General features: G+C 40.8%; 1 protein-coding gene across 11 annotated transcripts in view; it reads left to right on the forward strand.

Moving 5' to 3' along the window:
• Positions 1 to 25,062, forward strand: part of NRG1 (neuregulin 1) — a 470,147-nt gene that overhangs the window by 419,867 nt on the left and 25,218 nt on the right. For 10 of the 11 annotated variants that reach the window (XM_084503262.1, XM_084503261.1, XM_084503265.1 and 7 more), the window contains one exon: positions 17,381 to 17,510. In XM_084503262.1, the coding sequence (XP_084359388.1) occupies positions 17,381 to 17,510 (130 nt within the window). Of the gene's footprint in view, positions 1 to 17,380; positions 17,511 to 24,383; positions 24,452 to 25,062 lie in introns of all 11 variants that reach the window. The other variant, XM_084503267.1, reaches the window with a different exon arrangement.

Raw genomic sequence — 25,062 nt, forward strand, 5'->3', positions numbered from 1 at the left:
CTCCAAAATTTCACTTGATTCTTTTCTCTTCAGTGTTTTAATGCATATCTTCTCTGAGACAATCATGGTCTGAATCCATGTGTTTGCTCTAAGTATTACTTCTACTTATATTGGGAAAAAAAAATGTGAAAGAAAGGATGTGATCTCCTAAAATATGTATATATAGAGAGAGAAAAGAAATTCAACAGGATGCTGCTGCAGCACTGCTGACTGCAGCTTGTAACTGAAAGCAGCAGCACCAGGAGACCTGAGCTCCTCCAGAGCTGCTCAGCAAGGTATGACTCTAGGCAGGGCTTTTCAAGACACTCAAGTGATGCTGGCAGTGCCCACAATCTCCTTCTGAACATATAGGTACCTTGGAAATAGTATCCATGGGTGCTGCATCAAGGTGGTGTTTTAAGCAGCTTGCCTGGGCCATGGTGTTTTTTGTTTTGTTTTGTTTCAATTTTTGTTAATTACCTTTATTATTTAACAAACTTTTAAAAATGGCTTTCTTATTTCACATTCCTTACTTCATTGGCTGGAATTAGTTCAGATACCTGTCGCACTTTTCTTGCCCTGCCCTGCTTGGTAGTTTCCTCTCATAACATGCCCATCACTTGCTCTTAATTGACTGTCTACTGGAAATCCAGAAAAGCTTAGGCAAGGGCTAAGGAAAAGAAACCCAGAAATAAGCTGAATCTCCAAGTTCAAGGGCAAAGCAATGAGTTCTATATAATAAATAAGGCTGCTAAGTCCCAGCAAAATGGGTAACTTGCTTCAAAAACACTTTAGAAGACTTTCTGTCAGACTAGGTAGCTGAGCTGAGGCTTCCCTTTGTGACCCTTTATTTAATACCAAGGGCATGTTCTGCATCAAGACATAACCAGACCTGTCTCCAGAGAGTAGTCAGCCTAGGAGAGGAGCCAGGCACACCAGAAAATGCAGGGGATGCAATTACTGATAGCTCTGGTTACTGTGTCAAGCCTACTCCCATGCTAAAATAAATAAATAAATAAATAAATAAATAAATGAATGAATGAATGAATGAATGAATGAATGAATGAATAAATACCCTGAGCCTCAGTTACTCGGCTGGATTGCAGAATTGTCCTGCCCTCCAGGCAAACACGTACCCAGAGATAAGGTGGGAGAACAGCCCTGTTCAGGTTGGTCAAAGGAAAGTTTTATGCATTTGCACCTCCTCCAGCTGTGCTGCCACACACATCACTGGCCCATGGGAGGGCAGGGCTGCATTCATCTAGGTGTGGTGCTGCTGGAGCTCCAAATCATCCCTGCTGCCCTTACATCTGACAGGGACAGTGATGTAAAGGGACATGTGGATGGAGCTGGGGGAAGAAACCAAAATGGCATCAAAAGTAGAGAAGCAGGAGTGGTGTGGGGAGAATGAGAGGGAAGAAATACGTCAAGAAGGGAAGACTCAGACAGACAGATGGGCTGGTGGTTTGGCACAGTCTGAAATAAGCTGTTTTGGGGAGGGTGGAAAACCTCTGAAAACAGAAAGGGATAAACACTGTGCTCTACAGGTCCAGTGCTACAACAGTGAGAGACAGGTTTGGACTTCAGCTCTGCAGGAGTCAGGAGAAGTATCATCTTAGGCAGCTGTAATTCTTCCTCAGCCTCTGGAAACAGTCTAGTTGGCACATTGCAGGCTAAAATAAAGCCAAAGATGAAATCCCTGAAACTTGTTTTTTCCCATTTTATCTCAAAGCAATAACCTCTTCCATTTATTTCTCCAGTGTGACATACTCCACCAGATCACACAGAATATGTGTGAAAGATGGGAGGTAATGAATGGCATCCTGTTCTCACTCATTTATAAAATGTGTCTGCTATTGACTTGGGGCCAAACACTGATCTCAGTTACAAGAAGACAGACCCAGAGTAATTGCACTAAGAGCTCATGCTGTGGCATTTAAACTCAGATTTTAGAAATACATTCCTGGTTTGGGGGTGTACTCCAGTTCTAGGGACTAGAGTCCCTAGTTCAAGGCAGCTCTCATGGATTAGCCCAGCCTGTCTGAAAAGCAGGACAACTCAAGAGATCTTGGGAGGTCTTGAGTTGGTCCAACCAAAACCAGCAGTCTATTTAGCACCATTCTTATATCTCTTGTTTTCAGAAGAATCACTTCCAGGCTATCCCAGCTACTGAGCATGCAACGGCTAAAAAACAAATGATTTTTGGTACAAATTATTGAAAAATAACTATTACTCTTCAGATGTGGGTAATTTTCCTCTCTTGTATGGGGACTTCATGTCACAGACAGCATATACTGCAGCACTCTGGTAGACATGCATGGGACACACACCAGACAAGAGCTGTATTTTTTGAAAATATACTTTAAAAATTTCACATATATTGAATATATTTTTGAAAACATACTTATCAAATATTTCAAAAATTATTCAGTTCAAAACTTTTTTTTAATTATTTTTTACTATTTTTCATGTATCATATTTCATGATAATTTATAGCAAAATAATAAATGGTTGTTTTCACTATGACTGTTAGAATTCCTATTCTTTTCCAAATAAATTACAAAAATATACTCTAAATGTTGATCCTCCTTTTCTTCCATTTTGGTTACTTTCAATTCCTTCTAAAATAGTATATATTCTTCTTAACTGCTGTCTACTGACTTCTTGAAGTTTTTTTCTGTAGTTTTGATTAGTTATTGTTGGGAAATAAAACCTAAGTAATGAAAAAAGTTCTTAATGCTTTTGGAAGCATAAAATTATTTAATGTGGTCATCAGGCTCTTTGAACTTGTTTCTAGCTTTGCAAAATGCATGAAAGATTTTTTCATTTTATTCTTTCTAACATTATCTATTAATGGATATCTTTTTGATATCCAAATTTATTCTGATCAGCATGAGTAATGAAGGGAAAGTCTTCTTCCACAGCAAATTTCTGAAAGACCGCACAAAACTAACAGGCCAAAACAAGAGAAAAAGGCATACTGCAAGAAGTTAAGTGAATATATTTCACATTACACTTAGTTTGATTTTGTTATCCACAAAGTCATTTTGCCATTTGGCAATTCTTTAATCAGAGCTATCATACACTGATTTAGAATATTTTTCATTTTAAGCTAGTCTGATTAAATAGTCTTTGTTTCCTTCCCTAGCTTAAAATTAAGATTTTTGTCTAGATGCTGAAATTCATTTATTTTTGTTTGGGTGGTGTCTCAAACTGTTTAATTCAAATAGCTGCTCTTAGCTTTACAAGCATTAATAGAAAACTGTGCTCAAAGGACCACTCTTCATTGCTGCTTGTAAATAAAAGCAGATAAATCATGCAAAAATGTCAGAGAGGAGAAGGACCCACTCTCTCTCTGTCTCTCAGTGGGATCAGTTTCTCATTTCAATCAAGTCATAAGTGACTGTGGCAGATAAATCCTCCTGGCCTGTTTGCCCTTTTCTCTCAAAGCAGACTCCTTGCACAGTAAAATGCAATTTCATCCCACTCGGTGAGTTTCATAAAGGCCATGGAAATTAATGGCACTCAGGGGTCAGTCACTGCAGTGCTGGGAGAGTAAAAGATTGTACAGACACAGTAACTGAGCTCACCATTGGCATACCACCAACACAAGATTTTCATGTCATCAGTTTTAAGTCAAACTCCTTGCACATTTCATTGGTGAATTTCTCTTTGAGTCATTGCTGCCATGGCATTGCCACTGCAGGTAACTGAAAGAAAGGTTTTTGTGGAATGAAGCAAGATGCTTTGGGTAAATGGAGGAAGATAATTAGTGTCCTCCGTAAACCAAATGTGACTGCCACAGCTGTATTTGTCTTTCAGGTTTTGTGTCTTGCTGACCAAGGTTAAATAAGCTGACACAGGTTTCTGATTCAACAGGAAAGTTGAAAAAGATACAAAGTCAGCTTTGTTTGGATGTAACAGAATACCTTGAAGAAAGCAAAAATCATTCTGTTTTGCCCTGAGATACTCAAATGCTGTCTTGTCTGCATTGACCTTGAAATGCTTTCCAGTGAGGAAATGCATCCTGTGAAAGGGAACTAACAAAGGGCAGGTTTAGGCTAGAATTGCTGTTGCTACTTTACATCCACCAGGGTCTCTTTGATATCAAACTTACCAAGTCTGCAGTGGTGCAGATTTGTCCAGAAGGGCTGCAGGGGAGGGTAGAGGGCAAGAAGGGCATTAGCAGTGATGTCCCCAAAAGTCTCCACAGCTGCAGGATGAGGTCTCGTGCTCACAGCACTGGCCGTGGAGGCAGAGGGATGTAAGCACTTCAGGGGCACAGCCATGAGGCCACCATATGTAAGGCTGGTGCCCCTTTCCCCCAGACACCCCTCAGCCCCAGAGAAAATCACATGATGTGGCCTGCAGAAAGGCTCAACCTGGTCTCAGTATTCCTAGCACTCAAAAAATTGGTCATTTGTGAAATCCTCACCATCTCCCAGGTGGGTAATTTTCTCCTTGCAGTTCACCCTGGGTACAGCAGCCAAGGATCCTTTGAAAATGGTACTTAAAGGCAGCTTTGCAGCAGATCGCACTGTTTCTCAGACTCCAGTAAAATGCTGTTGCAGTGCTACCAGCACGCAATGTTAGCATAATCCCTGCAGTATTCAGTTTCTTTCTTCAAGCTACATTTCAGATTTCGCATGAAAGGAAAAAAGGGAAAGCCTAACTTCTTGGGTTGCAATATTAGATAGACTCAAATTCTGGAAAGTAACGAACCTATAAAAACACTGAGAGAATATATATGAGAAGAATATTTTATATTCTGCTGTTCTCTTTTTAAACTTATCTCAGGATTTTGAAGGCTTGATTCAGGGTTCTTGAATATCTCAGACCACAAATCTTCTTGCTTTGGCTCATGCTGCAGGACAATATTTTTTAATAAATAAATGCTAAGCCTGCATCTTCTGTAACTTCATGAGAGCTCCCAATGCTACTGTCAAATGTTTGCTTAAAATGTTCGTTCTGAGCACTTGATAGCTTTCCCTTTCACTGATCTGTGCCAAACTGCTGTCTTGTCCTGGAGCCCTTTAGGAATTTGTCTTTTTTCCTCACATTAGAACAAATATGGAAAGAGATTGAAACATCCATCCAATAATCATGGCACACGAAGCACATTTTGCTAGATGGAAACAACTCCTACCTTCACTCGTCTAGGGTGTACAATCCTCTTCCAGCCTTTGGGCTGTCCTTTGGACTTTGTTAAATTATTGGCTGAAACAGAGAGCATAATGCTGTCAGCACAGCAGGATGATGGGGGCAGTCCCCGGGGTCTCTTGTGTGGGGTGGTGGATGGCAGCTTCCTCAGACACCTGCAGGAGGCAACAACAGATTTGAGACTCAAACATTTCATTAGCACAGATTTTTGCTTGAAGGTATGCGTCATGGCACCATAGGACAGATGCAGCAGTCAAGCGACTGTAACAGTTCAGTGTGTATACTAACAGAAGATGGAAAAGCAAACTCTCTAAAAGATTTAGTAATTAAAATGTGGTTTAATTTTGATACAAATGGACTCAATTCTTTGGAGCAAAGGGATTGCTCAGGTCAGTAGTAGGATACCACATGCACTAAACCATGCTTTCTTTTTCAATCCCTCCAGTGGCTTCTCATCTCATTGCATGCCTATCTCCTCTTCCCTCCCATTCTCCCTGTAGATGTCAGTTACCACCAGATGTCAGTCAGCAGTTGGATGCACTGTCCATAAGTCGCTTTTCCAAATGGTCACTTCACATAAACCTCCCCTGCTTGAAGGTGTTCTCTGTTAAACAAGCACCCTCATTTTACTTGGAAAATTCTCTTTTGTGAAGCATCCTACAAAAAATCTTGGCTATCACCATGCAGAGTTCCCTAATGTTTTCTGGTATTTCCAATGTTTTCTGGTATCTTTAATGTTTTCTGGTATTGCCATCTCCATATAACTCTGTTCTTGCCCTTTACATACCCTGTGAGGTCTCTCTATTTCTGACTGGTGTTCTCCTTGACATTGGCACACAACAGTACCTGGGATCTCTTTATAGAAACAATTAATATCAGTGAAGAGCCCCTTCTAAGTTGTAGAGTAAGGAGCAAGAACAGCACTGATTAGCAAAAATTGTTTACATTTAAAATAGAGAGCCACCATGTATAAAAAAGGTGGAGTTTTTTTGGTTACCAGTTTTCTTCAAGTGGCTGTATGTGGACTGTTGCCACATCTCCACTCTTAAACAAAGACCTTGGCTTTCTGCTGAAAGTATGATGTTCATCTGAACTGCAAGTTCTCCTTCACTCTGACATTGCCTCTTGCAGAGAGGGAGACTCCCACTCAGGGAGTTGAACCCTTTCTCATTCTCGCAGATCCATCCCTTCTGCAGGTCTGTGTCTGCACAAATACACGAGTATGACAGTGACTCCATTAGCACAGCAATTGCTTGGAATCCGTTAGCACTTCATTATAAATCTGATTTTTGACAGATTTATAACCAGACTGTAGAAATTAACTTCTGGAGGAAATGTGCCATTTAGTCTCAACATGAACACATTTTATTTTTCTACATGGTTGTATTTTTTCTTACTAGACTTTTTAGTGGCTAGGAAAATAACATTATGCTTGTTTTAATGTACTTCTTTTAAAGTGAAGAAAAAAACAACAACATTTTCATAAACATTTCAAAACTGTCTGACATAGTCACATGTTTATTGCATAGTCCTCTGACATTTTTTGAGAACAGGTACCAATTAAATGACAGTCAGCATATCAGCACATTAAAATACAGCTTCAGTGAAGAAATAGAAGATGAATAAAATAAGGTTAGCAGGTAAATAAAATAAAGAGACAGATAAACCAGTGCTGTTGACAGATGGAAGGCAGCCCTTTCCATTGCAATAAATATACTACTGTTCATTTTTACAAAACCAAGTTGATAACAGATATTAATTAAGGACAGCATCTCATTGCCTTAACAGTAACCTGTGGTTTTGCTGTGGAGCTGGGCCAGTGAGCCCAAGGTGAAGTGCCTCACACCTCTTGCAGATGGGGAGACTCATGAGAATACACTAACAAACACACCTGCTGTGATGGGTGGAATTGTGCCACGTGGCACAACAGTTGCTCAGGTACCAGCCTTAGTGAAGCCTTTAAATGAGACAACTGTTAATAGGTGTTTTTTGTTGTTTTTGTTTGTTTGTTTGTTTGTTTTAACTATCCAGGTTAATCCCCTTCAAAACAGAAAGGCACTGTTGCTGAAGGCAACTGAGCTGTGCTTAAAGCTATGTATGGATATAGAGACCCCGCCCAGGCACTACCTTCCAGTCCACTGTTCCCCATGTGAGCCAGTCTGACTCCACAGCAGTTCAGGAGATCCTGGGCAGAGGTGGCAGTAATTACAGGCAGGTTTTACCGGAGGCACACTAAGCTAGTGCCTGCCAATGCTGCTGATCCTAACACATTGCACCATCCCTTGGAGCCTGGTGGGGTCAGTGCCAGCAGGGCTACAGCCCACAAGTCATAAAAACAAGTAAACAAAGAAATAACAACAACAAAACCAACAACAACAACAAACAACAACAACAACAAAAACAGGCTTCTTTCAGGCTGGTTTGACAGTTCCATAATTCCAGGCTGGAAATCAGGGAAGGAAATGAGAAAACTCTTCTTTATTGCAGATACCACTTTCTTTGAAAGGAATCTCTAGTGTTTTGACAGTTTGCTGTAAAAGGACCCCATTTACAGAATCCAATGGCTCTCACTGCAAGCAAAGCACCTGGTAATGTTGTTCTCCACCACTCCAATCTGGAGAGAGAAATTCAATTCCAAGCAGGAAAATGCGTTTTTGAGAAAAGGCATATCCCTTGACCGTGTTGGTGGGTAGCAGAGTGGTAATTTCCCTGTGCACCCACCCACAGAAGACTTTTCTCCTTGGCCTCAGTGAGTAATAGAGCTCAGGAGGCTGACTCATCTAGTAGAAGGGAGTAAGTCTGAACAGCTAGAGAACAAGACAACTTTTGTGCTGGTTGTATCTCAGAACTTGTGTTGTATTATAAAGCACCTTTAAAAATTTTGAGGCCTTGGAAATCTCTGCTGGAATACAAATATCAAAGTGATCTGACAAATAAATTTGAGCTTCAGTGCATTAGGAAGGAAGCTGTCTTCACTAAGCATTCTTGTTCTATATTTATCTCCCATACCTGCCTGTCCCATTGGAGGCCCTTTCTAGTAACGCTTTCTAACTGCAAATATCTAAGAGACACTTGTCAATCTATAAGAAACGTTTTGTGTTTTCTGAGAGAAGTTGTGTGTTTGCCATATCTTTGACTCAAAAAGAAGGCATATTTCTATAATAATCTGTGCTCTGCTGTTCCTCAGCACCTGGGGACGAGCTGTTACTGCCTCAGGGCCTGCCTTGGGACTGGGTTCTGGGTTGAGGACATACCCGTAATGGCTTCAAAATCAATTGAAGCATGTTTCATTCTGGAATTAATAAACTGGTAAGTGTTTTTCACTGCAAAGTACACAGCAGAACACAGATTAAAGCCTGCCCAGGGATGTTGTACGGGATATTCAGAAATAGACAAAGGTTGCAGACACGGATCCCTTTTGCAAACCTGTTTAACCTGGTGTGTTTTAGTGGGCAAGTTTTGCTTTCTAAAAGGCTGAACACTTAAGGCACTGTGCTAAAATCCACTCTTCATCAGTAAAACTTTTTAAAGACATCAAGAAAAAGCATGGAAGACAATGTGACTTTAAATTAAGCAGGTACTTGAGTACTTTCTTGAATTTGGGTGAGCTTATGTGTTCAGTTTTAAGTGTGTTCTTGCTGAAATGCTCTCCTGAAGAAGGGTTCCTGACAATATAGGATTATCAAGTTGACTCTGTATGAAATATCATTTGTGCTTGAAAGATTGAGTGATTCTTTTCATAAGCTGCTGAACAGACTTTACAGTCCCTGAATCTCTGTGAGCAGATAGCACCAAAGAAGTGAAGAGATCATGTACTTATCTGCAGATGTGTAATTGCTATACTTGGAATTAATAAGAAAAATCCTTCAGTGAAAAGAGGAACAAGAACAGACTTTGACTCACCTTGTTGTAATGGGATGGAAGTATATCAATGCTCAATGTGATAAAGAAATAGATATGTCTGTATCACTCTGTACCCATCAAGGCAAATTTGATGGTGACAGTTGGAACCTGTAATACAATCCCCTGCCACAACAACTATGAGGTGCAGGAAGACAGCCCCACTACTTGAGCTGGGACTAACTGAGGAGGGTTAGATTTTCTTCTTTTTTATTTTAGTGATTGAATGTGGCTTACAGAATTGGTGAACCCCATGATTGACCCTCACATAAAGTGTCAGACATGGACTGGAGAAGGCAAAAAATCTATATTTTGCATCCCAAGGCAGGAACAGTACTCTATGCACAGCTGTACTTGCTGCCTCAAGGAGTTTACTCCCAAATCTGCACTTAGGTTTGGGCAGCTGGCAGAATATAGGATAATATAAGAACTTTTCTCTGGACAGTTCTTTGAAGGCCAGTATTCTGTCTTAATAATCTTTATAGTCTTTGTCCTTTTGTTTCTGTTATGGTTCTTCATTTATTTATTTATTTATTAATCTTCTTGAGTTAAAAACATTGAGTACATTTGTTTGGTCAAAGTAGAAATAATGATGTTCATGTTATGGTCACCATTCTGCCTTGCAGAATCAGGGCATTTGAGACTTGAGAAAAGAGCCCAAATTCTCTGGTTTACCAGTTCAAGTCCAGTTAATTTTCCTACCAGCCTCTGCCTTAAGTCAGTATCTCCGTATCTTTGATGTCTATCCCTCACCCTGTATGAAATAATCTGTTTATTTTGGAAGGAGAGGTGTCAACCATTTTCCCTACCAGCTCAGGTTGCCCCCTTACCTGGCCCCTCACAGATGGACGCTGCATCCTCGTAAAACAGGGGAAATGCTGCTCCAAACTCATGACATTTTCATGGGATCATTTGATTTTCTAGGGCTTACTGCTGTCATGGGTGATGCAAGGAAATAAGCATTTTCCATGGAATATAAAATAATACATGAGTGTATTTGCATTTGTTTTCCTTGTACCCCATGCACACAGGGTGTTAGTCTGCAGCACAGCCACTGCATGCCTGAGGAAGTTGTCCTGAATTTCCACCCCAATGAGTTACTTACCTAATCTTGCTGCACAGAAAGCATGGAGAAGAGCAGGATGAAGCCTCTGAGGCAACACAAGCCAGGCCTACTTTGCTGCAGTTTGTTGGCCGCTCAGGCTTTTCCTCATGGTGGGATGCTCTCTGGTGCAGCAAAGGCCTCCTCCATATTGGATACAGTTCCCTACTGTAACATTTGAATTCGGCTCCTTATCTGCAGTCTGCTTTAATCAGGGTCTTCAAGTCTTCAGACCCTCCCACCAATTCCTGGCATTTTCAAGGTTGTTTGGGAGTCCCCTGATAGTAAAGACCCTTCCCTATCTGGCTGTCAGTTCAGCGTTCCTGTTTTTAGGCCTGTTTTTCCTTGTTCCTTCTACGCACGTTTCATGCGTCCTCTTTCCTTCAATTTCAGCTGCCCCTCCCTGCTACACACAAATTTTTCCTCTCAGGACCCTTTAGCCTGTCACTGCCTCCTGTCTTGCCACTCACATCCCCCCTCCCTAGGTGGGGAATGTTTTCTGAAGGCTCTCCCAGACCTCTTGCAGACACTTATCACATCACCCAAAGGTGAAAGCTGACATTCTTCATGGCAGGGGAAAAGTGTGCTTTGTCTGAAAGCCCAGTTTCAAGCGGGTCTCTCTGTGCACCCTCATTCTCTTCCACAACCCACATTCCCCCCTTTTTACCAAAAAACGAAGTACTGTGTGCAAGCAGTTGCTAGGAGTGATGAACTCATATCTCACCTGATACTTTTAGTCAGAGCAGTAATTGCATTCCCTCACTGACAGCTTGTGAGCTGTGTGTGTCCCCGTCCATCTTCTGTCCCATCTCAAAATTAAATGAAGCAAACACATCTTTTTTCATGGCCAGGCTGTCTTTAACATGTGTCACCTCTCGACCCTCTGTGGTGAGCCAGATGCTGTGCAGGTCTTGCTGTCGCACGCCTGCCAACTGGGTCAGTCTGTTGGACTATCGGGGAGGAAGCGATCTGGTGCAGTGAACTAAGTGTCTAAGTGTCTGCCTTTTGTTTTTCTGTTTTTTCTTTTTTTTTTTTTTTCCTCTTTTTTCTTTGCTTTGCTAAGCCTGGATTCATGAGGGGAAGCCACTGCTGAGCCTGTGTCAGGACTCATAGAAGGAAGAGGGACACACTGCTGTGGTTCAGCAAGAGTTTATGTGCTCTCAGTCTTTCCTGAAGTTTCTATCTTGCAGACCCAGTGATTTCCTGTTTCCTTCTTGCTGGCCCTGATCTTCATAGAGATAGGGCTAGAGTAAGAAAGCATTGTCTGAAGGCCAGAGAGTAATTCCCCTAACTTGTAAGCGCTCAATTCCAGCTCCTGGCAAAACAGCAGGCTCCTTAAATGATCTCATGTGAAGGTCCTAGGAATCTGTTTTAGTGTCTGATATTTGTGAAGCCAGAGTACTGTATTACATCACCAAAGCAATGTGAAAAATTCTGAGCAGTCTTATGAAATGGACCAGAAAAGCCTCCTATAGAGATCTGGGAGTTTTTGCCTGAGTTACTTTTGTTGGTGGTAGTGGTGTTTTTTTAAGCCGTTGTTATGTTCAGAGGTACATGGATGCAGGTCCAGCTCTGGAAACAGAGAAAGGACATGAAACACATCCTTCTACATGTCTGGTAAAATGGAAATTCTCTGTTCAGATAGAAGCTGTTGTTACATTGGTCTCAGTTTTTGGCTTCTATTCTCTTTGAAGGCACCCATCTAATTTCTGCTACCCACAGTTATGCTGGAACCAGCAGGTTTCCTCATTCAGAGCCCTACAGAAATGCAGAGCTTTTCTGCAGATGCAAGTACCTCTCCACACTTTGCAAGTCAGGCTCATCAGTGATGTTGGAATAAGTAAAGAGTCCTCCCTACTCAGTGGGAAGAAAACGTAGATGGTTTAACTGAGACATAGAGGGATTAAGTGTGACAGACAAGGTTACACAGGAAATCAATCTACACTGCAGGTCAGGGCTGGACATCTTTAAACTGCCCATCAGGAAGTCAAGAGGGAATTGCACTGAGCTTTTAATGGAAAGAATGAGGTTCAAGTGAGGGAATGTGGATTAGTAAAGATGTGTTTCTTTTGGGAGCACACACTTTGTCACCCTGAAGCTAGCTTGCATGCTCTCCTTTGTAAGTGATCTGTTACCCTTCTTCTCTCTGTCCCTTCCACATCCCATGCAGGTCCCTTCCTCTTCCATTGGTAAGAGCTACAGCAAGCTTTGTCCAAACCTTAGTTTCAGAAAGCAGGGATAAGCAGAAGTGTTTGTTTTGGTCCTCCCCAGTAATCTTCTCTTTTTGTTCACAAAAGGAGGCTGGAAAGATCTCTGTCTACAGTCCAATGAAGTGGCACATTTATGTCTCATAAGTGCCCTTCCAGTGACAATGGCAAACTGTCCTTTGTCATGCAGCTGCTACTGAACTTTGTCTTCCTTTGGTCATAAGCATCTCTGCTGTCACCTTGCAGGACTTTGAGTGTGTCCACTGATTTTACACCAGCTTTGCAGAAACTCAATTCAAGGAGGCACAGATACAGTTCCATTTAGGTTGCAAATTTGTTCCTTCTCAGTCTGTACTCAGAGATACCTTAGGACTCCTTCCAGAGCCCAAGTCTGGGAGTCCAACTGCCATAACCACTGTACTTCAGAAGGGGTCTTTGAAAGCAAGAGGGAGAACGAGAATGCATTTCTCTCTTCCGGGACAAAAACAGGTCAGAGATCCCCCAGGTAAGCTCAGAAATATGTGAAGTGGTGTCTGCCTGATGTGAAACAGTCCTTAGGTAGTTGTACAGCAGTAATTCCAGTTTCAGATAGTAGTTTTTGAAAAATGCTGTATCTATTTCTCTTTTTCTTAAAGGCTTTGGGCAGTTCCCCTAGAGGGGAACATACCTCATTGTTCTTCACTGCCAAGTGAATATTTGCGTTAGTGGGGACTTTATTCAGACTGCCTGCAGTTGCTTTTTGAGTACGGCATTTCTGCATGCAGAAAAATAAAATAAATAATAATAATAATAAAAGGTAGTGTGTAGCATTTTCAGACATTATCTTATGCATGACATTTTCAAATTTCATTTTAGCATGTAATTTAGCCTTTCAGTAAGCAAGGGGTTCCATGTTGGACTGTAGGACATACCAGCTTGGCTAGCTTGTGCTTGGGTAGCTGAAGGAAATATTACAGAAGAGAAAAGAGGTATGACTTTTGGCTAGGTGGATAAAGAACAACACTCAGATATGTGGTCTACAGCTGTGTTTTACCTCACCCCTGCTGGTCATTCCCACTATACATCCTCCAAGTCCCTCTCTGCTAGAGAACTATGGAAATGCAGTGTTTTAGGGGTAGTTATGGGCTGTGTGGAATGGGCTCGGATGAACACCTGCTCTCAAACACCACATTTCTTCCGTTATGTGGCTTTAAGTGAAACCCAAAACCACAGTTAGTGTTTCTTGTATTTAATTTGTGAAATAGACTTACAGTGCATACACTGAATACTGGCTTTATGCCATAAAAACTGTGCATCCTTTGCAAAGAAAAACTAATACTAGAATTAACTCCCTGGAGACTTTTTTCTTCCCTTCACCCCATGCAGTTACAAAGCTCAGTCAGACTGGGACTCCAGTGCCAGTGAATCAGTAATGCAGAGAAAATTATTGTGCGAGATTTATACAATGGTTTTGAACATATGATGCCAAAAATGAAGGGTAGAGGCACCCCTCACAAATACGTGTAAAGCCCTTATATCATGGGATTTCTCTGAAAACTGCAGATTATTCCCATCTCTACTAATCAGTTCAGAGCAATTGCTGCTATCCAAAGCTCACTTACATCAGCTGGGAAATAACTGTTACTTTGAAACTCCACTGTGATCTGCTTTTGATTGAACTGCTGCTTAAAGAAAAAGCAGTAAGCAAGATGATGAAAACAATTATAGATAGCTATGAGCCCACTTGCTACTATATCTACCTTCATAATTCAATTTAAAGCATTCCATTAGCCAGCAGGGTAGCAGTATGGTTTTTTTGGCAGAAACACCACAGACAATATTGCTTTTTTTTTTTGCTTTTTTTTTTTTCACTCACAAATTAATGCATTAGCTTTCTGAGCTCAAGGACATCCTCAGAGTGCTTGCCTCTCCTGCAGAACAAAGTCTTTTAATGAGGTAAAAGGACACAGTTGTGGATAGCCTATAAGTAGGGATAAGCTTAAAAGTGAGTTTACCTGTTACAACTCACAAATGCTTCATGTGTCTTACTGTACAGATGGGATTCACTCACTCAGGTTTTGTCATATCTGAGGTCATGTTATGCCTTATCCTGTCATGTCAGGCACCTCCTCTGAGCTTATAATCAAGGTTCCTTTCAAGTCAGTGTAGAGGGAAAGGCAGAAGGTAAAGCTCCTGTCCTAAGATTCGTGTCAAGGATGGTGGCCAACCCACAGACATCAGGCATAGACGACCCTTCACCGCTGAGCTGATGACAATCTGTTGGCCAGCCTTTTGTCAACATTGGGTGCAAAGTCCTGTTTCAACCCAGGCGAGCTGAAAAAGTGTCAGACTACTTTTAAAACATGACCCCTTTTCCTGTCTCTAGACAAGGCATAAATTTATCCTGATCTGAGAGGTTATACATCATGCTTTGAGGAGCCATGAGAAAGGAATTTGTTATTTCGAGGAATTAGTACTCTATGTTTGTGTTTCATTAGCACCCAGAGGCCCCAGTCAAGATCAGGATCTGATGGGACATGATACGATGGGTGCATGCAACAGTGAGAAGCAGGGAGAGTTTGAGTTTCAGAAAACTTCACAAGAGCACTTTTCAGAGCACTTTCAGCCTATTGGAGAGCACCCCATGCCAACAAGGCATCATGAAAGAAAGAAAAAGAAGTTGCCATGCTGGTGATGGTTAGCAAAGCAGGGAAGGGGTTTGAGAGACATTAACTGTACAGGCAGAAAGGATTTTGATGGAACAATAGGGGAGAACTTAAATATACCAGAAATATCTCATATATCATTGAAACAAGATGACTAAAAAAACATTCAAAAACTGATGAAAACCAAGATGGCCCATTCTCCCCAGTGTCAAGTTCTAAAAATTCAGTTTTACTTGGAAAATGATAAGAAACACATGAAAACTGAATGTGAGAGGGACTACTTCATCCTTATTCGCAGAAAAAAAAAAAAAAAAAGGAAAGAAAAAAAAAAGATCTCAAAATGCGTAAGTGGTATTTGTTAACAGCTGATCTGCTAAAAGCACGTTTTCTTTGGATTCAGTGTGTGCAGCAAATATTAGAAAGTCATACATTACCTAGTACAAACGCCCCTTGAGTGCTTTTCATGTTAGAAAAGGCTTTGACTATCAGGCAACTTTTGTGTAAGCATTTGCAGCTTTCTAGTCAACTCCAGTAGAATCGGTCAGTAGATGAAACAGTTGTTCCACCTCAGGGTAGAAGTTATCTTTCAGAATAAACAGGGGGAAAAAATAAATAAATAAATAAATAAATAAATAAATAAATAAATAAATAAATAAATAAATAAATAAAAAAGAGAGAAAGAGAAAGAAAAATACTGGGATTTGTTTAGCTCTGTAAGAAAATTTCTCACTTCTACAGGTCTGGACGTAGCTAAAAAAAGGACCATATAGAAAATGGTCCTTGGACCACATAAAAAATTAGGGAACATTCTCAAGGGCATAAGGTTGCCTTGCAGTTAATGTGGACAGACAGACACAGTCAGGAGGGATTTATCCCACCCACTGGGAGGATAAGGTGGGCAGCTTTCTTGGGCTGTAGAGAGTCTTACAACTAAATGATTTAGTTTTAGACAAAGTCAAACAAAGTGAATCTAACTTTGCTTGTGACTTGCCAGAGGTCACACAGCACGACATTGTCATGGTTCCTGAGATGGAGACTGACTAGTTTCCAGGCTTGAATCATGCCTATCCTGTTTTGGCAGTATTCAGGGAAAAATGTTTACAGAAAAATGTATCCAAACTATGGGGTTGCTGCACCAGCGGCTGCAATTTGTGTCTGCAGCCTAGCAGGTGCATGCCTGTCTTAGGTGTAACCTGGCTCACGGAGGCAGTTTTGCAGCCACAGAGCAGGGTGAGGAGCTGAGCATCTCCCTATCATCCCTGCTGCCATTAGCTGGTAGCTCACCTCACAACAGGGGTTACCAGCAATGGCTGCAATGCAGACAGAGTGAATTTTTGAGCACTCCCTCTCAGACAGTACTGCTCCCTTTGGCCCAAGACACGTTCCTCTCCTTGACAGGCACTGCAGCAGCAAATCCTAGGGCTATTTTTATTCTCATCTTACCCTGTCAGCCTCCTTAATTTTTTTTTTTACCAAACTCTGCTCCTGCCAACCCTAGGTGTTCCCTAAATATAGCAAGGTAAGAAACACTGTAGGTACTTCCATTTAATGGCAAGCTAGACACCTAGCAATATCTAACAGAATGTTGTAACTTCACACAGATAAGCCCATCTGCAGGAGTAGCTAGGCTGGCCTCCAGTTCAAGGTCTCCTGTGGATGCAATGGTGGCAATCATTTATGCATAAGAAGGGACAATGCTTCCAGCCTCTTGCACTCTCCCTGCCTTGTACAGGGTCAAGGCAGAGCAGCAACAGCTCTGTGTCAGACCATCTGTAAGTGGAGGAGTAGCCATGAGGCATTCAGCCAGTCATCCTCTCCTCTAGTAAAATGCAAGGGTTGGACCGAGTGGTTCAGTCTCAAGGGTTTGTTTCAATTCTATATTGGGCCACAGGTTAACCTCCAATGGAAAACACCTACTTCAAGGTAATATCAGGAAGGAACCTCATCCAGGGCCTCACTTTATTAATGTAAGCAACAATGAGCTATATCAACAATGCACTCAGAGTTCAACAGCCTGTAATGAATCTCACACCCCCAAATCACTTGAATGATTAACACGATATAAGTACCTGCATATAAGTCACACAGCCTGATTCAATTACACATACCTGAGTGTTGCAGAAATTTCAGGTTGCATGATGGACTGGAGCTAGAGAAATACTGCCTTCCTCCTAGGCTAGGAGTGGCTTTTGAACTCCACTTTGTGTATCAGCCAACAAAACATGGTATCAAACAATTCATAACTGTGGTGGCAGCAGATAGAGAACTCGCTATATATGCCAAATACTCCCTGGCCTTACATCTTCCCTCACATACAAGTACACTTACCAGACAGGAAAAAAAGCTTAAGCCATTCTGATCTGTATTTTCATTTTGTCTTTTCTCAGCTACTTCTACATCTACAACTGGGACGAGTCATCTCACGAAATGTGACGTAAAGCAGAAAGCCTTCTGTGTAAATGGGGGAGAGTGTTACATGGTTAAAGACCTCCCAAACCCCCCAAGATACCTGTGCAGGTAAGAAATCCTCTTTGCTTATTTTGGTGGAGAGACCTGGTTCCATAAATACTTTTTCTTTAAAGAAGCACCTGAAAATTTTCTTCTGCTATACTTGTGGTGTTAGATATTTCTTCTTTCTTAAGTATATGGATATGAGGCATATCAGAGACTAACCAAGAAATCTTTCCATGAGGTTAAAGGCACAGCAAGCCTCACTGATGTTTATATGGCATGAAGTAACACAATTTAAGCCTTATGTTAGACATAATGAAACAGGTGCTGTAAAGAAAGTACACTACAAATGGGGAAAAACAAACAAACAAACAAACAAACAAACAAAAATGTGTTGGTAACTCCCTTGGATAAGTGACCTTTCTACATGACAAAATGTGGTTATTTTTATTGTATGCTGTAGTAACTAAACACTCTCTGATCAGAATGGATTCTCAGCTGGATTTTTGCTGTGGTGCTAAATGCATAAAAAGCGATGAATGTAAAGGCAATTGGTAGAGGTTGCTATTTCATCTGAGAATCTTTGATTCAGGAAAACATATGAACATGAGTTTAGTTTTAAGTGTTGTGCTTGTGCACTTTTCTCAAGTCCTGGCCTGCACTGTAGCAGGCTGTTGCAATAATCCTTTATTTTGGAGAGCAGCCGTTAAGAACTACAGCATCAGAGTACACCTCCTGCCTGGTATCACATCATGAAGTATTTACTTCTGGAGTTAAATCAGTCTTAGTAAGCTATTGCTTCTCTCACTTCAGAGGAGACTTGGCACTTAATGCCTTGGGAAACATTCTTGGGATCTAGCAGGACTGAGTGGAAAGGAGGAACTTTTGTGAGGATGTTGTGTTTTTTTTTCATGCAGATAAGAGACTGCTCAGCAGAAACCGTTGTCTGCTGTAATAAGTTTTCAGTCTTCTCTGGCTAAAAATCAAATAACAGTACTTGTAATGTGTGACGTGTGAGAGAGCAGAAGGTCTACGATACTTTCATTAGGCAAGAAAGTCACAGACTGTGTGGCACTGTTAAAAAAAAAAATCTACAATGTTCTGCTTTTTGAGTTTTCTTTTGTTTTGTAGATTGATGTTACCTGCACTTTATGAGCTTTGTTTTGCTTTGGTTGTTCACAGATTGCATCATTGCAGAAAGTGATGAATATTTAATTGATTTTCAATTTGTTTTTAGCTAAATTGAATATGGAAAAAGTGCTGGCTCTGGTGGGCTGGATGGGAGAGAGAGAAAGTTGTGTTAAATTTACGTGATCATTATACAACAGCAGTACACGATGAGCATTCTGATATGACACTCCTGGGCACGTACCAGGGCCTACCTCCCTGTTTTAACTTCTTATCCAAAAATAAATAAATAAATAAATAAATAAATAAAAGCACATGGCAGCAGTGTTTGGCATCTCCCAGATTTGTTAACAATTAGCACTGTCTTGACAGTTTCAGAGCTACCCAATTTTCATTTGTTTGGGAAGTTGTTGTTTTATATACATATATATGTACATGTATATGTATACAGGCAGAGATCTGACAGTGTTCTTTGATGTTATATGTTGGTTAATTTTTTTAATTAATTTTCTCAGATACATTTCAATGGAATGGAGATTTATTTTCTCCCTTGTAGACAAGAAATAACTCTTAATTCTGTGTCTGGAGTTGAAAGAAAAGGCAATTCCCAAATTTGGCAGATGTACCTCTCTCTGGGTGGCCCTAGACATATTTGGAAAAAGCATCATAGCTGTAAAATCAGAGAGGGTGAATCTCATTTACTGTAAAGCAGTGGAATAGGATTCTTATCTTGTGGACAGTCAGGGGCACTGATACTTTGCAGGCATTTTGCTATGCCCTCTAATACTTGCCAGAAGTGAAACTGTGTTACGTAGCAAAACAAGATGCAATATAGCAACATAAGAAATAAAAGTGTGAGTACTTGAAAGTGGGTGTGCTGGGAAACTGAAAAGACAAAATACAGTTCTCGTTTCATTAAAAATACAGATGTCTACATTTAATTCCAGTATTCCAGTGTTAATTAAAATAAGTATCTATCCAGTACACATTGCCTTCATTGTTCTGAGAAAATAAATCTTCCCTCCGAACATGCTTGTGGAAACAGAATGCTTGAAATATGGTACTTGCTCTTCATATTTCTGCCTCAGTAGCAAGTTCACATTTTTCCATATGGTCCATCTGTTGAAAGCAAAAACAAAATTTCTAAAGTATGAGCCATATCATTCTAAATTTGTTTTATCCCTAACCAAAAAAACATGACTCAGATTCACAACAACCATGGAATTTTCCAAGTGGTATCGTGGTATCTCTGGTTTTGTTAAAAAAAAAAAAAAAAAAAAAAAAAAAAAAAAAAATCTGTTAAAATCTAGACCTATGTATTCAAAAAAATCCTGTTGTAAAATACATAGTATAATGATCCAGACTGGACTTGATTTTGTTCTCATGGTTCCTAGTGTGAACTTCAAGAAAATTCTTTGCTTTTAAGAGGTAACTTGGTGAAATACTCAAGAAATGTGCAAAGACTTACTAATGCATTGTACAGCTACATCTGTGGTTACATGTATGTTTCCTTCATTTATTTTAATTATGGTCCCAGGCTGAACAAAACAATCTCAAAACGTGAAACATGAAAAAGGAAACTTTGAGACTACCTAAGTAAATTAATGTGCAAAATCTTCAGACATTTCACAGGAACATGAGTCACATTTGGAAAATGGTACAGACTTCAGAAGCTTGAATGTTACTGGCTGTACTGAGGTTCTTATGTCATTTCTGTCCAGTTAGAAATGTGTCCACCAGTCCACTGAAGACAAAAAAATATATAGTTTCTTCAATAAATGTAAAATTAAGACCAGAGTCCCTAGCATTTCCTTCTTATCTGAAGAAAAATGTATATGAATATAATAACTGTTATGCTTTTATAGTGTTCTTTTGAAGAATTCTACCATGAAGGCCTTGCTGGTCTGACTAATTGATTCCTTACTAGAAGAGATCATCTTTTCTACTGCTTTTGCTCTTACTGAAGAATCACAGAATCACAGAATTTTCTAGGTTGGAAGAGACCTCAAGGTCATCGAGTCCAACCTCCAACCTAACGCTAACAGCCCTCCACTAAACCATATCCCTAAGCTCTACATCTAAGCTTCTTTTGAAGACTTCCAGGGATGGTGACTCCACCACTTCCCTGGGCAGCCTGTTCCAATGCCTCACAACCCTTTCTGTAAAGAAGTTCTTCCTAACATCTAACCTAAAACTCCCCTGGCTCAACTTAAGCCCATTCCCCCTCGTCCTGTCACCAGGCACGTGGGAGAACAGGCCAACCCCCACCTCGCTACAGCCTCCCTTGAGGTACCTAAAAAGAGCGATAAGGTCACCCCTGAGCCTCCTCTTCTCCAGGCTGAACAAGCCCAGCTCCCTCAGCCGCTCCTCGTAGGACTTGTTCTCCAGGCCCCTCACCAGCTTCGTCGCCCTTCTCTGCACCCGCTCAAGCACCTCGATGTCCTTCTTGTAGCGAGGGGCCCAAAACTGAACACAGTACTCGAGGTGCGGCCTCACCAGAGCTGAGTACAGGGGGACGATCACCTCCCTAGCCCTGCTGGTCACGCTGTTCCTAATACAAGCCAGGATGCCGTTGGCCTTCTTGGCCACCTGAGCACACTGCTGGCTCATATTCAGCCGACTGTCCACCATCACTCCCAGGTCCTTCTCTGCCTGGCAGCTTTCCAACCATTCCTCTCCCAGCCTGTAGCTCTGCTTGGGGTTATTGCGCCCCAGGTGCAGGACCCGGCACTTGGCCTTGTTAAACTTCATGCAGTTGACCTCAGCCCATCGGTCCAGCCTATCCAGATCCTCCTGCAGAGCTTTCCTACCCTCAAGCAGATCGACACACGCACCTAACTTGGTGTCATCTGCGAACTTACTGAGGGTGCACTCGATGCCCTCGTCCAGATCATCGATGAAGATATTAAAGAGGACCGGCCCCAGCACCGAGCCCTGGGGGACGCCACTAGTGACTGGCCTCCAACTGGAAATGAATTTACTTCCAATTTTCACTGGATGAACATAATTCTCTCTAATGCTCCTGCCTTTCTTAACAGCAAAAGAGTGAATTACATTTTTTTAATGACATAGCCAGTTGCTATCTGCATCTTCATTCAAAGGCTTTGATTGGATAGAAATTGACAGAAAGTTCTTGAAAATGGTGAAAAGAGAAAAATTGTTTCAACAAAGCTAACAAAAGCTCTGAAGTTGCTCATTTAAAAGGTAGAATGGAAATACTAGTTCTGGCATAAGCTATGAAACAGCCTACTAAATAAATCTTTAAAAAAAAAAACACTCTACAATATATCTGCTTATAGGCAGTGAACGAAAAGTAACTGTGATGTTTTGATCCATTCAGCCTTTCCCTTCCCACCAAAAACCACTGATGAAATGCATTTGAATTTCTGAGAAGTGCCTTCTGAGTGCATACAGATAACTGAACCTTTTGAATACTGAATGTAGAAGAGAAGAGCAATTATTTTAACCTCTTTTTGATTCTACCCAGTTAATACTGTAATGAATAATCTCACTAGTCTGTTTTTTAGGCCAAAAGGAAACTATAAGGCTATAGTCATACAAACATCTATTTGTGTAAGGAATCACTGTTGCCCTGGTTTACCTGATTCCATTTTTTGCTAGTGTCCTAATAGAAAACTGCAGGTGGGTAATGAACTTAAAAATAAATAAGAAAAATGAGTAGGACATGTTTCCAAAATGACACCATTACAAGTGCTTGTAAGAGCACTGTCTACAGGAAACAACCTGCCAAAGAGCTCCGGAAACCAAGTGGCATTTTACACCTGAGCTATGAAATGCCTTTAGCATTCACACAAAATAATAAGAAGGCTCATTTCATCTCTTGTCTCCACTGTCCTGCCCTGGACCTGTTCTCAGTGGCAGATGCTGTAGTTCATTTGCTGACAATGGTTTTGGTGTAAGTACAAGCACAAGAACATCTGAGCTCTTTTCAGCACCATCTCAATGGGACTGACCCATCTTCCTCTGAAAGCAATTTCAAACTTTTCTACACCAGTGCTTGAGTTCTTTTCATCACCTCCACAGCTGCACCAACATCTGAAAGCAAGCACAGACTGAACAAGCAAACACCATCAGCCAGCGGCAGGAGTAAAGTCCAAGACATTTAATCACCATGCTTATTAAAGTTATGAAGGGCTGGGCCTGAAGAGCAAGAGGAAGAAATCCTTGTGAAGTGAAAGGTGGTGCACATGCAAATACCAGCTTTCCAAGGATAGATATTTAATGAGATGTGCAAAATAAAACTGAAATCAAGGGGGTAAAGCATTTTCACTCTTAATCAGTAACAGAGATCAAAATGCAGTCTCCTCTCATGCCCAGCAATTATCATCTTCGCACAACAAAATTAATCCTTGTTGCATTTTTCTCAACTGAATATGTCTCTGGAGACTGGGATCTCTCTACGTTGTGTGCTTGTCAGAAGATATGATCTTGGCTCTGAAGAACATCGTCTCCCTTCCTTAATAAACAAATATACATCATTACAGGAAATCACCTCCAAAGAATCATCTACAGATACCCAGAGTAAACTCTGCTACACCAAGAGTAAACTCTTATACCTCCAGTAATTCCTCCATGGTTTATTTGAATAAGATACTAGTGTTTGTCTGACAATGGTCATCTGCTGATCAGGCCCAATTTCAGTTCACAAGGCAATTCTGATGGACAGAAGAGGCAGAGGATTGTTCTGAACAACTTTCATTTGCAAATAAAAAGGCTCTTCATCCCGTGAAGAGTAAATGGTGAGGAGGTTTGAAACAGAAGTTAGCACCCAATCAACAGCAGCAGAAGAGAGGGAGATTCTTGCACCATGGCAAAGCTCATGGATATTGTCAGAAAGAGACAATGAAAGTGAGATGGATTCAAGGAAGGAGATAGCAGATTATTAACATCTATGTGTTGAGTAAGAGTGCATAGCAGAAGAAGGAAGAAGACTGAAGTCTTTATATTTTTAATGTGGTGGAGAGTCATTCAGATTTGTATCAGAAGTACAGGAGCTTCCATTGCTATGGTAATATTTTGGGGGCAAACTGCTGAGTTCTGCCTCAAAATCAAGAATAAAGATGAAGGAAGAGTTGACAGCCAGCAGCCTAAGGGAAGATAAGCAAGGCATGGAAGTGGAATGTGACCAAGGGGCAACCTGCACAGAAGACCACATGAAATAAAAAGGCAGACAGCTACGGAGCTTCCAATTTTGAGAGCACCTCTGCCCAATTGCCTTACCTGTTGGCTAGACTGACTCATTTTCCTTTTGTCAGCCATGTTGAAGATACCTCCTGCCTTTGTGTTTCACTTTGTTGTGACTTTTTGGATTTATTTTTTTTTTGACTTTTCTGTGATTGCTGTTTTAATTATCTCCCGTTTAAGGAAACTACTCAGACACAATATGTCATTACAGAAATAGGGAAATGAAGGTATTTTCATAGATTCTGTATGACTGCAACAGTATAAATCACAGTTATACAGCACATTGCAAATTTTAAAAACTCAATCTGATCCCTTCATGACATGGAATAAGCAATGAGTTGATACACATTTTTGCTAGGTCTTCTTTTTCAAAACAGGCAAACTAAAAGACTTCCTATTTTTTTCTCTGGTGGATTTTTGCAGTAAATTTTGTGAAGTGCTATCTTCCAGAAAGATTACACTTTCTTGCCCCTTTTCTGGTCATTTTTCACTAACACCTAACCAGGAGGTCATTTAATGCACTACCATCTCCATAGGCCAGCAGATATCAGTCTGTTAGTGCAGTGGTTTTGGTGTACTATTGCTTATCACGTTTTTGCCCTTTAGGTGCCAACCTGGATTCACTGGAGCAAGATGTACTGAAACTCTGCCCATGAAAATCCAAAACCAAGAAAGTATGTTAAAATAATCTGAACTTTGCTTTCTTCCCCAACTACAGCAACAAAATCAATAGTACTTGGTGTTTTCACAGTTCAGCTGGAACCGGCCTCTTTACACACTAATTTAAGACTTGATTTTCAAACGTAAAATCTGTACACCATGGCATTATTGACCTCCAAAATGTTTCTCATTTCTGTGATTTTTGATCTTCCATCCATTTGCAGATGCATTTATTGCACACACTGGCAGCTTTCTTGTTTGGGAAACTGGTGTAAACTGCTACTCTAAAAGAACAAACTCATGGAGATGAGTGCTGTACAGATCTTGTGTCCTCGCTGCCTTGTGGAAAGTGCATCCTAAAAGCAATTTGTGAATTTGAAGTGGTGATTTTCTCTCTTACATATTTTGATCCTACACACTTTGATCTGGATTGGTTTGGTTTTGGCTGGTTTTTCTGGGGGGAATTTCATGTTCATTTCCACAGAGCAAATGAGTTGCTCTCAACATTGTGAGGTGTTTTGACACACTAAACCGAGATTCGGTTTCTGAAAGTGAACTCACCAAGTCATATCAGTTCACACTGAAGGAGCTTCTTTCTTAGCATATATTCACCTCTTCTCTTTTC

This window comes from Aythya ferina (assembly GCF_964211825.1).
Source record: "Aythya ferina genome assembly, chromosome: Z".
Classification (NCBI taxonomy): domain Eukaryota; kingdom Metazoa; phylum Chordata; class Aves; order Anseriformes; family Anatidae; genus Aythya; species Aythya ferina.